The 12,129-nt window shown below is 35.4% G+C and overlaps 1 protein-coding gene across 1 annotated transcript; it reads left to right on the top strand.

Annotated features, from left to right (window-relative positions):
* Positions 1-7,409: 7,409 nt before the first annotated feature.
* On the top strand, positions 7,410-11,110 carry LOC127083457 (endoglucanase 11). Its single transcript, XM_051023775.1, has 5 exons — positions 7,410-7,908; positions 8,009-8,221; positions 8,298-8,498; positions 8,960-9,214; positions 10,327-11,110. The coding sequence occupies exons 1-5, from the start codon at positions 7,714-7,716 to the stop codon at positions 10,990-10,992; spliced, it is 1,530 nt and encodes a 509-aa protein (XP_050879732.1). The 5' UTR covers positions 7,410-7,713; the 3' UTR covers positions 10,993-11,110.
* Positions 11,111-12,129: the final 1,019 nt, after the last annotated feature.

Here is a 12,129-nt window from a genome sequence, read left to right as displayed (position 1 = left end):
TTTTCTTGCTATCTTCAAATTTTTCACAGACTTGCTTACCCTTATCCTCCAAGACGTGGTTACGTTCCTTGGCACGATTCAGTTGGACTCGTAGTTGAGTGTTTTCCAATTCGAGCTCTTTGATTTGGCTGGTAAGTTTGTCCATGTCCTCTTGTAGGATAAGCTCAGGCTCGGGCATCAACGGGAATGAAGAAGGATAAAAAAGAAACGACATCTTAACAATCCTAGCCCTCTCTTTTACCCACACATATTAGGGTTCCTTGGCTAGGATGTTTTTCTTACCCCATTCATGGTCAATACGGACTATGCTTGTCCAAGCTTTTCTCACTCTTTTCACGTTTGAATCAAGTGGATCCACGGTATTGATGACAAATGGAATGAAATCTCTTTCCTCGGGGGGATTCGTCATGGCATACCCTAGTTGTCTCTTGAGTATAGCAGGGTTGTAGTTGATGCAACCTTGCGTTCCTATTAAGGGTACGTTAGAGAACTCTCCACATCTTGCGATGACGTCCTTTGTATCCCATTCCCTCTTGTACCATAGAATTGAGTTGGCAGAGAGAGATACAAATCTTTGCGGCCATGTCAGTTTATTTTCGGCGAATCGTCCATTTTGAGGCATGCGGGCCCTCATCCAAAGATGTAACATAGGAGCGTAACAGAGGAAAGTACCTCCCTTCTTCTCATGCCTTGTATGGAAGGTATGGTAGAAATCGGCAAGTAAAAAAGGCATCGGATTCTTTGTTAAAAAGACTTCAACTGCTAACTGATCCACGAACTTGTCCATATTTGGGAAGAGGACAATTCCATGAATCAAAAGTGCCAAGGTTGCACTACAAAAGTCGGGTCTTCCTTTTTTAATCATTTCCCAAGCATGGGCTTCTAGGAACTTTTGGGTTAAACCTTTGATGGATCCTTGAACGCCCCAATTTTCTACTAGCTTGTTGGCGTTGATACCCAAGGTGAGTGAGAGCTCGGTCAAACAAAATCCTTCTTCCAACTTCGAGAAAGGGTTGTATTCTTTGATTGGTCGATTGAGGAGTCTCTCGAGGTCTTCCAAGGTTGGAGAGATTTGGAAGTCGGGGAAAGTGAAGCATCTTAAAGGGACGTCATAGTATTGGGACATTGTAGTGATAGCACCATAGTCAACCTTCTCGGTTAGAAGATCTACGATGTTCCCAAAATTGGCTCTAAACTTGTTGTCTTTGAGAGCTACGACATTTGAACAAAGGACCTTTAATGAACTGATGTCAGGACTCTTGAAGCGGAAAGTAGAAGTGTTTTTCCTTGTTGAAGTATCCATGATTGTGTCGGAAAATAGTCTTGTAATTCTTCGTCCGAACAAACGAAAATTTTAAGAGCTTTGCTTATTATTTTAATGATGAATGAATGTATGAATGAATGATTGGTTTATTATTTCCACAGGATTTTAGGCATGGGTTCATGGTTTTGGAACATTGTGACGAAGCATGAAGTTAATAATGACTGCTTAGTAAACCAAGGTTCTCGCTTTGTGTGATCTAAGGCTTTTGGAAAATTGGGTGTAAGACACTGCCCCTAGAGTCATGGACTTCCTTAACTGTCAGCCGCTTATGTCAATTTACTTGCCAGGCGACTGCTCCATCAAAGTCATCTACTCTAAGTGAGATCTTCGTATCGACCCTTACGACGAAGGCACCTCAGTGGCCTATACTACGCGACCATCGGTCTAGGCTAGCCATAGTTTTAAAGGTTCTAAAAGGGGTCTTAGGGTCATTGACTCTAGTAAAAGAAAAGATGCTTACGCCGAAAGCACGACGATCATCAATCCCCTTAAGAGAATCTACCACTAAGTGAGGTTCTCGTACGACCCTAACGAGGAAGGAACCTCGCGGATCAATACTACTCAACCTCTCCTATCTCAAGCAAAACTCTTAGACTCGGGTGGGGAGTCCTTCACACAAGGTTTTTTCCTCTGCAATCTTTATTGCTTCCAAAAAATCTTCGTCACAGAACCAAAGTTTCGGACCAACAGGCAAACAAAGAAAATATGTACATGTTAGCAATAAAAGCAGTATATACAGAAGAAAAAAAAGATAATAGATAAATCTCTATGTATGTAAAAGAGAAACCACCCAAACTAGGCTAGACTTGCTTAGGGAATTTTGGTGTCCCCAACAGAGTCGCAAAATGTCGCTACCGAGATTTCACGATAACGAAACCGGGACTAAAGAGATGCCAAAGAGAGGCAAAGTCAGAAGAGTCGCCACCGAATTTTATTTAGTTTACCTCTATCGGAGAGGAGAGGGGAAATAGTCGATAAAACCATCAGAAAGGAGACGCGCACGGGAAGCGCTAAAAGAGAATAATGAATCGGTCTCGCAACCGAGATTTGGGTTCGGAAGTCGGTTACGTAAGGGGAAGGTATTAGCACCCCTTACATCCATGGTACTCCATGGGAACCATTTGGGTTGTTTTACATACATGGGATTTATCTATCAATGTTTTATTTTCAAAAGAATGTGTGAAAAAAAGAGGGTGTTTTTATTATAGTGCTCGCCAAGGATTTGGGCCCTTATGCCTACGTATCACTCATTCGGGGATGAGGAATTAAAGCTTCATAGTTCGGAGTAGAAAATGTTTGTGTGTTGGTTGATTTTACCTTTGAAAGAAGGGTTTTCGGGATGATGCCCTAAGGCACAAAAATGAGTTTGATGAGTTGTATTATTTTTACCTTGAATAAGGGTTTTATGAAATAATTGTTTGTGATTATATTGTACTAAAGTCTATGGGCGGAGGCGATTATTCTAGACAACAAGTCAAGCGTCTTGCGTCCAAAATAATCAGAGTAAGGGTAGGAATGCTCCATTCTCACTCATTATCCACCACTTAAGGCTCGTGGCGCACAATAATAATCATAATTATTAAGTATTTTTGAATTTGGATAAGAAAATGTCACTTGACGTTGAATCAAGGGTTTATTTTATTTTGATTATGAAATTTGGCTTATGCAACATGAATGCAAAATAACCAACAAGAAATTAAAGAGTCTCATTATAAGGTAGTCCAAGAGAAAGCATTTTGTGTGCAAAAGTGACATAAGCTAAACAAAGGATAATGGTCTTACAAACATGTCCCCCTAAGGTGGTGCCATGATGTCATTCTTACAACATGAATATAAGTTACAAATAAAATCCAACATTTACAAAGTATCACAAAGATAAGGGAAAGACCTCCAAGCAAGGGTCCTAAAATGAAATTCTCTAAGTCCAAGTTGATTAAGAGTGGAATGAATATTTTTGTCTTATCATTTTATCATGTTTTTGTTATTTTGAATGTTTGATGATAATAAAATAAATAATAATTAAATAAACATGCATGATGAATTTGTACAATGAAGATGATGATGAGTACTTTAATGTAAATTACAAGGTAATGACATAAAAGTAAATTACAAGATAAAGAAACAATATCACAATAATAATGGTTAGTGAATATAAATTTTATAAAACAAATATAAATCAATAATACCAAAATCACAATAACAAAAGTTAATGATAAACAAAATTAATGAAGTATAATAAGTGGTTAGTAACATGTACGAAAATGAATATTTTTTAAGACTATTTTCTTAGGTCAAAAAGACTTAAAATATGACACATTAAGGAATAGTTTATCATTGATGCAAAGTATTGAAGATAATTAAAAAATCAACTAACAATAGATTTGTAACAAAGAAAGTTATGCAACCTTAAGTCCATCTATTTTTAAAAAAAGTGATTTGTTCTCTTTCTTTTGTTTTTATTCCTCTTTTATTTAACAAGATAATAAAGTAGTAAATAAATTAGCATAATGTAAATGATATAGTTAGATAACAATAAACATAAACATAAAATACTTGAAATAAAGTGAACAATAAAATAAATTGCAAAAAAATAAAGTGCAATAATATAAATGTTAGAAGTTAGTAGTTAGTGAACATAAACATAAAGTAAATGAAATAAAATGAATAATAAAATAAATTGCAAAGAATTAAAGTGCAATAATATAAATGTTAGGAGTTAGTAATTAGTAGTTAATAACAATAAGCAAATGGATTAGCAAATTAATGTAAAGATATGGTTTCATCTATGCATCAAATGACCCAAATATGATTAAAATAGAGGCAATCTATCAATGTCTCAAAGTGTCATGAATGATCTATTGATTAACCATTAATAGACTTGAAACATTGAAGGTTTAATCAACTCTAAACAACCATGATCATGATCTAATAGACCTCGTCAACCAAACAAATACAACAGCAAGTCCATAATAAAAGAAAATGATAACACACAGAAAGCATCCACAAAAAGGTGAACAAAAAGATAGTAAGAGTAAAAAATCTCAAAAAAAAAGTGAGTAAACCAAAGTCAATCAATTTTTCAAGCTTGAATCTAAATCATCTCAAAAGACCAACCAAGAACAAGCAACCATTTTTAATAAAAAAAAAAGAACCAAAAAGTTAAAAAATTTAAGTTAAAATCATTACCCACAAAATGTGAAAAAAGATAGGTAGAAATGGTGTTGAGCTTAAATGTGAAGGAATGAGTTTGGGATGAAAATATTTGTGGTGAAAGCTTAGTAAAGGGGTTGAGTTATGAGTGTTAGAGAGTGAGAAATTTTGATGAAAAAATATGAAAATGGAAAAAAGTTGGTGGTGGTGACTTTTGGGAGAGAAGGTTTTTTTTTTATTTAGGTTTGGAGAAGAGGGGTTGGATGATATTTTTTCAGAATTTTTTGGGGGTAGAAAGCATGAAAAATAAGGGGGAATAGTGCATCTATTTATAGGGAAAGCAAGTGGGAAAGTGGGGGGAACCAAATACTCTTTGTGCAAAAAAAAAATGCTTATTTTTGGTGTCTGCGCAGGGGAAATTGATTTACCTAATTGGGTAAATCGATTTCCCTATTTTTTTTAAATTTTTTTTTTTTTTTAAATTCATGCCTTGAGCCCATGCAATAGGCCTTTGGTTATGAATGTTAATATAATTATGGTGACAGAGCAATGAATAAATGTATGTGTAATAGGATCATAGATCTGATGAAAGTTATTTCGGGGTAGGGTGAAATTTGGGGTATGACAAGACGGAAAGGCAGTGAATGGTCGAGTTAACCAAGACAACAATATATGCAATGAATTATTGGGTGCCTCTTTGTTAGACGTCGAAACTGAGGGAGACACATTCGGTCAAGCAAGGGGGCAAGGTATAAATTTAAAATACCTAAAATAATATTATTTCAGTATAGTATTGTCCGACGATTCAACCGAGTATGAGAAAATAATAAAAGCTCGGTGTTACATTATGATTTTATTTGGTAACTTTTTGTTTCCAGAAAGTACAGGTAATTCTGTGAATATAATGTATTTACCTTTATTACGCAATATTAATAAGGTAAACACTTATAGTTGGGGTTCAGCTGTGTTGGCCCATCTATATAGTGCAATGTGTAGAACTGCAAAAAAGAATACTTGTACTTTTTTCATTGCTTATTTGCTTCAAGCTTGGGGGTGGTCGAGAATGCCGTCGCTCGCCCCGATAAATGAGTGCCCATTCGTGTTCCCGTTTGCAACCAAGTAAGTCTAACACTTTACCATTCACCATTTAGTTAATTATATTTATTATTATAATTAACAGTAAATAATATTTTTCACTTCTTTTTATTATCTTAGGTGGTCAGTAAAGGGAATGAACTACAACAGGTGTCCGAAACACGCTATTGTAGTCTATCGAAATCTATTGGACCACATTGGACATGACGATGTAATAATCCTACCGAACTATATTTTAATTTAAAAATACTTCTCAAATTATTTTCCATCTAACCATTTGGTATTGTTTTACAGTTTGTTTGGAGGCCATATCTGGGTCTGAATCATGATGTGAACCATGACGATGCTGCAAATTGGACAACGAAGACACCGATTATCCGATTCACTACGGTGGAAATGCACCAAAGTGACCGGGTCAAACTGCAGTTCAGAATGCTACAACAGATTCCAGAATCTCCCACGTGTTTGCGAAATTGGCATCAAAAAAAGGTCGATGCACATTGGGATTATTCTGATTGGAGAGACTTTGCAAAAGACATGTGTCGTCAATGGAGGAATCAACGACAACACATCTTGAACGAACCAGACATCCAAGGTGCAAGACCCACTCAACAATATATGGCATGGTTTATGTCTGTAACAACTCAATAATTTGTATCCGAGCCGCGGTATTTAATGGATCCACGCCAACTTGCTTCGTCATCGTATGACCCATATCAATTCACCACTCAACACCAATGTGAACCCACCCAAACCCAACAGCCAACCACACAACATCAACCGACCACATACACACAACAACCAAACACCCAACATCGCAACCCGTTCATGCCAACCACCCAACAACCAACCATCCAACGTCGCACCCCGTTCATACCACCCACCCAAACACAAAACCAAGAATCAAACCTCGCATCCACAACCGTCTACAGCCCAGATAATTCATATGGGTCACTTCATCGTAGCCCCCCACCAATGAACACCCAACCACTGTTTAACTATAGTACGCCCTAGGAACCATTGCTTCGTTTTCAAAACGACTCAATGGCCCAATTCGGACAACTATACCGTCCCCAATTCACTCAACCCCGATGCCCTAACTACGATGACATGGGCACCGAACTCCATTACGGAAGCGCTGTTGGCCAGAACTCCATTACGTAGCAAATGATGACACATCTGTCAAATACCACTGGAACTTCTGTCGGACCTTCCAACTAGCCATCGCTCGATCAGGTCAGCACCCAAAGACCACAAACACCTCAAGAAAATTGTGGGAGACCTCGGAGACAAACTAACGCACCGGGATATGGAACCGGGGGACGTTATAATCGGGCGGATCATTAGTTTATTGTCAGTCCAATGTAATCAATTATTACATATTTAATGATTTTTTTTTAATTATTATTTCTTATGTGTTAAATAATAAAAATTAAATATTATAAATAAAAAAATTAAAAAAAATTAAAAAACTAAAAAAAATTTAAAAAATATATAAAAAAAAATAAAAAATAATAGGAGGGGATGTATGCGTCAGATGAATTGGCGCATACATCCATCATGCAAAAGACACTAAGATGTCACTAGCATCAGCGCCTCCTCATGAGACCCAATGCATGTGCGTCAATGCTATTGGCGCCTCCTCTTAGTGGTATGGGGGTGCGCCAATTTATCTAGCGCATCTTCTACCAAACTTGATTATTTTGTTTTTTTTTTTGTTAATTGTTATTTTGAAAAAAAATTCACTATACTCGGTGCATAATAATAGAATTTGAATATGTAGGGGTATGCCCCTCCCATGTAATAAATAGATGAAAATAAGAATAGCCCCATTGAATTGAATTTCCAGTGAAATAGTTCCCCACATAATAACTTATTTGCCAAATTCAAATTCACAAGCTTCATCAAATCAAAATCAACTTCCTGTCAAAAACTAAAGCACTTGAATTTCTCACCTGAAGTTCTCTTCTCTTCCTATTATTAGACCATATAAATATAAACACGCATAAGCTACAAACTTTTCAAATCACTTTTTTTCAACTTATTTGCCGTGCTTTTATCTTCGGCCTAAATCATTTCAATTTTCTCTTCACTCTTTAAAACTTACTTGTTTAAGAGGGAAGTGAAACGACAACAACAGCACAATGAAGAATCATCATTATCACATTTTTCTCTTCACTCTTTTCACCTTATTTTCCATAACTCAATCCTTTGATTATGCTGATGCACTCTCTAAAAGCCTCCTTTACTTCGAAGCTCAACGCTCTGGGAGGTTACCGTATAACCAACGCGTCAATTGGCGTCACCATTCCGGTCTCACCGATGGTCTAGAACAAGGGGTGAGAGTGAGATCAAATTCTTACCTTCATTTTTTCACTTGATTTTGATAAATGATAAATTACAGTGACACATGTGATTTTATATTTTTGTACTGTTCAGGTGGATTTGGTAGGAGGATACTATGATGCAGGTGATCACGTGAAATTTGGTTTACCAATGGCATTTACAATCACAATGCTGTCATGGAGTGCTATTGAATATAGGCAAGAGATTATAGAAGCCGGTGAGCTTCGACATGTAATGGAAGCGATTAAATGGGGAACTGATTATTTCATCAAAGCTCATACTAGCCCTAATGTGTTATGGGCAGAGGTATAATAATTATTTTTACTCATTTAAATTTGGATGTGATGACAGCAAAAGTATCTCTAAGTTAAGGTTTACTTAGGTGGGTGATGGAGACACTGACCATTATTGCTGGCAACGTCCAGAGGACATGACAACTTCAAGAAGAGCATTTAAGATAGATGAGAAGAATCCAGGTTCAGATCTGGCTGGAGAAACTGCTGCAGCTATGGCAGCTGCTTCCATTGTGTTTAGAAAAACTAATCCACATTACTCTCAACTACTTTTGCACCATGCTCATCAGGTATAGTATAATATAGTACTAGTGTTTGGTTTGGTGGGTTTGTTTTAAATATCAACATTAATTGCTTTAACTTCTCCATTTTAAGTACCTTTAACTTTAAGAGAATAGTAAAGTGTGCAAAATACTAGTTTTTTATGTTTTTTAATTTGAGTTAGTGGCTCTCATTAAAGTTCTATCAAAGTTACTTAAATGTTGTTAGCTTTGTGTTCGATAAAATTACTGTGAGACGCCGTAATTTTGTAAAAGCTACATTTTGTTTGTAGCTTCAACAAAGCTACGACGCCATTGTGATTTTTTCAAATTCACTGTGATGTCAAACATGTCAGTTAGTTTGGTCTTCTACGTGTCGTTCGGTGGTTAGTTTGGTGATCAGACTAAAGAATTTGATTGTGCTTACTTTGTTTTAGTAATTGAAAGCAATGTTTGTTTAATGAGTTGGTTATGTTTGTACAATTGTGTAGCTGTTTGAGTTTGGGGACAAGTACAGAGGAGAATATGATGGAAGTGTTGCAGTAGTGAAAAACTACTATGCGTCGGTGAGTGGATATATGGATGAGTTATTGTGGGGAGCTATGTGGCTGTATAAGGCCACCGACAGAGAACATTACTTTGACTACATTATTTCTAAGGCTCATACCTTTGGTGGTATTGGTTGGTCCATTACAGAATTTAGCTGGGATGTTAAATATGCTGGTCTTCAAATCATAGCATCAAAGGTACTAATAAAAACAAAAGGCTTTCCTTTAATCACTCCTTTTTGTCTCATTTCACATTCCTCTAGGTAGCTCTAATTCAAACAGGTCATGTTTTATGGTCCAGTGCCTTTTGCTTTTATATGTTTTTGTTTTTAAGAGACTGTGTGTTTTGGGTTTTTACTTTCAAACACTTTGATTATTTGTTTTTGTCTTCTTTTTTCAATCAATGCCTTATTTCTCGGTGATATTGCCTGCATATAGCTTTATTAACCTGAAGTCAAAACTTAAATGATGGGTTTAAGACTTAATTTTTGTTGTTCTTTTTACTTTACTTTCAAAAGTCATTTATCATTGATTTGATGGAGCATAATATTATCTAAGTTATATTGTCAATAGAAGTTGAAAATTTGAAAAGTACTAGTATATTCAAGAACAAAGCCATGTGCTATTGATCACACTTCAATTAAAGTGCTCAGGCTATGCTTGTGCCAAATGTTGAAATTTCAATGGTGGCAACAATGCATCCCTAAGAACACGCTATAACTAATATTTATTGTGGGAATAATGCTTATATAAAAAATATATATAAAAAACAACAAATCTTTATTGAAGTTATCTTAAATTTTAGTAATTGATTATATATGTTGTTAAATACTCAGAGCATGCATGTATAGATTTCATTTCACTTGCATACACATGCATTAACTGTCACAAATGTAATAATGAACACCATTGATTGCTTATCTGATTGATAGTATATCTCATCTCTCAACCTTTCAACTCATCATGAGGCAAGCTATTACTGTAATGTATGGCCCACATTCAGAAAACCAATTTTTTTTTTGTTTTCTTCCAACTTTTTGCAATAAATCAGTTGGATCCATTGCAAAATTGATAGTGCACATTTTGGTTACTTGGAAATAGTACTATTTCCCTTATTTACCAAGAAGAAAGTTTCAGGGTTCATTCATTATGTTGGTAGTAATGCACAATGATTGATGGTGGATGAAAACATGTGACAGATTGTTCATATGCAGTGTCATTGATCCACCTGTTATTTTGTTTGAATAATGGGCCTTCATTTTGGGCTTTTAAGAACTGTGTTATAAAGTGGTTGTGATTATCTTTTGCAGTTTTTGATGGATGAAAAACACAAGAAACATGCTGACATACTAGAACAGTACAAATCAAAAGCAGAGTACTATATATGTTCATGTCTCAACAAAAACAACAGAAGCAGCAATGTGGAAAGAACACCAGGTGGATTACTCTATGTAAGAGAATGGAACAACATGCAATATGTTTCAACTGCATCATTTCTACTCACAGTTTACTCTGACTTTCTCAAAAGTGAAAATCAAAAGCTCAATTGCCAAAATGGAATTGTGGGCCATGAAGAGATTCTAAGTTTTGCTAAGTCACAAGTTGATTACATTTTGGGCCTAAATCCACTTAACATGAGTTACTTAGTGGGCTATGGTCCTAAGTATCCCAAAAGAGTGCATCATAGAGGTGCATCCATTGTATCATATAAAGAGAATAAAGGGTTCATAGGGTGCACACAAGGTTATGATAATTGGTATGGTGTCCAAGAACCAAATCCTAATATTTTGGTTGGAGCTTTGGTTGGAGGACCTGATAATGAAGACAATTTTGTGGATCAAAGGAACAATTATGTGCAAACTGAGGCTTGCACTTATAATACTGCTCCATTAGTTGGAGTTTTTGCAAAATTGTTGCAAATAGGGAATAGAAGTCTGGTTCATGATTATGATTCACTTTTAGTTGCTTCCTTTTAAATACTATATATATAGAGAGAGTGAAAGAACTATAGTATATTATTATCACAAGTCAATTAAATTTTCCATAGATTTTGTTTCTCCCTATTATCTGAGTGATATTTTGGCTTAAAGCAAATGTGTTTTCTTTATAAACAAATTTTTGTAAATTTGTTGATATTATAGTGAAAAAGATTGATTCCGGCAAATATTTGACTTGTTGTCCTCATCGGCATATAAATGCATTCGGATTCAATGACTTTACATCAGAATCAGAATAGATGAATATTAGCTACCAACTATGATGTACCATAACTCAATCTTAGATGAATATTAGCTATCAACTATTTTTTCTAAATTTAAGAGGTATTTTAAAACCTTCTCATTATTTGTTTATCTAAATGCAAAGGTGATATGACTTTATAACCATTTCATTTAATTTTTTAATGTTTTCGCTCTAATCACAATAGACAATTTGTACTGGTATAGCTCAGATTGTACAATCCAAACAATTTAAAATTCATTTTAGATCTTATAATCCAAACTCTATTTCTAATGAGACAGTTCTGTTTTCTTAAGTTGCTTGCACAATTTCATATATGGATCCTCATCATGATTCTTCTGCTAATGTGAGAGCCATGGATCCTAGCATTGTATCTCTAGTTGTATATGGATCCTAGCATTGTATCTCTAGTTGTATATCATATCGATTTTCACCTACAGTTCACAAGCCATGGATCCTAGCATTGTATCTCTAGTTGTATATCATATCGATTTTCACATACAGTTCACAAATGATAGAATTTACTTTATGACATGGATTTTTTGACACGCGAGGTGTCACATCTCAAAAAATACGATCTTTTGCGAATTATTTTGCGCGCTCGCGGAAAATAATTTGAACAAAATCGTCATCGAACTTTATTTTTTACAAAGAAAAAAAAGGAAAATATCGGTAAAACTCTTAAAAGAAAAAAAAGATGGTAGTCGCAACCAAATTCGAGTTCAAAAGTCAATTACGCAAGGGGAATGTATTAGAAGCTCTCACGTCCGTTGTACTCAACAAGAACTTTTTAGTTAAACTTGCGATTGAATGTTAACTTTCGTTATTTGTTTTCTTCGAGTGATATAAGGGTAAAAGAAAAGGAAAGGGGTTAC

The sequence above is a fragment of the Lathyrus oleraceus genome, chromosome 5 (genome assembly GCF_024323335.1).
Source record: "Lathyrus oleraceus cultivar Zhongwan6 chromosome 5, CAAS_Psat_ZW6_1.0, whole genome shotgun sequence".
NCBI lineage: Eukaryota > Viridiplantae > Streptophyta > Magnoliopsida > Fabales > Fabaceae > Lathyrus > Lathyrus oleraceus.
Note: the sequence above shows the minus strand (reverse complement) of the source record. Positions and strands in the feature narration are given on the sequence as shown.

Coding starts and splice junctions, on each gene's coding strand:
- LOC127083457 (XM_051023775.1), top strand. CDS start 7,714: ATGAAGAATCATCATTATCACATTTTTCTCTTCACTCTTTTCACCTTA. Junction 7,909..8,008: donor CCGATGGTCTAGAACAAGGG/GTGAGAGTGAGA, acceptor TGTACTGTTCAG/GTGGATTTGGTAGGAGGATA. Junction 8,222..8,297: donor CTAATGTGTTATGGGCAGAG/GTATAATAATTA, acceptor AGGTTTACTTAG/GTGGGTGATGGAGACACTGA.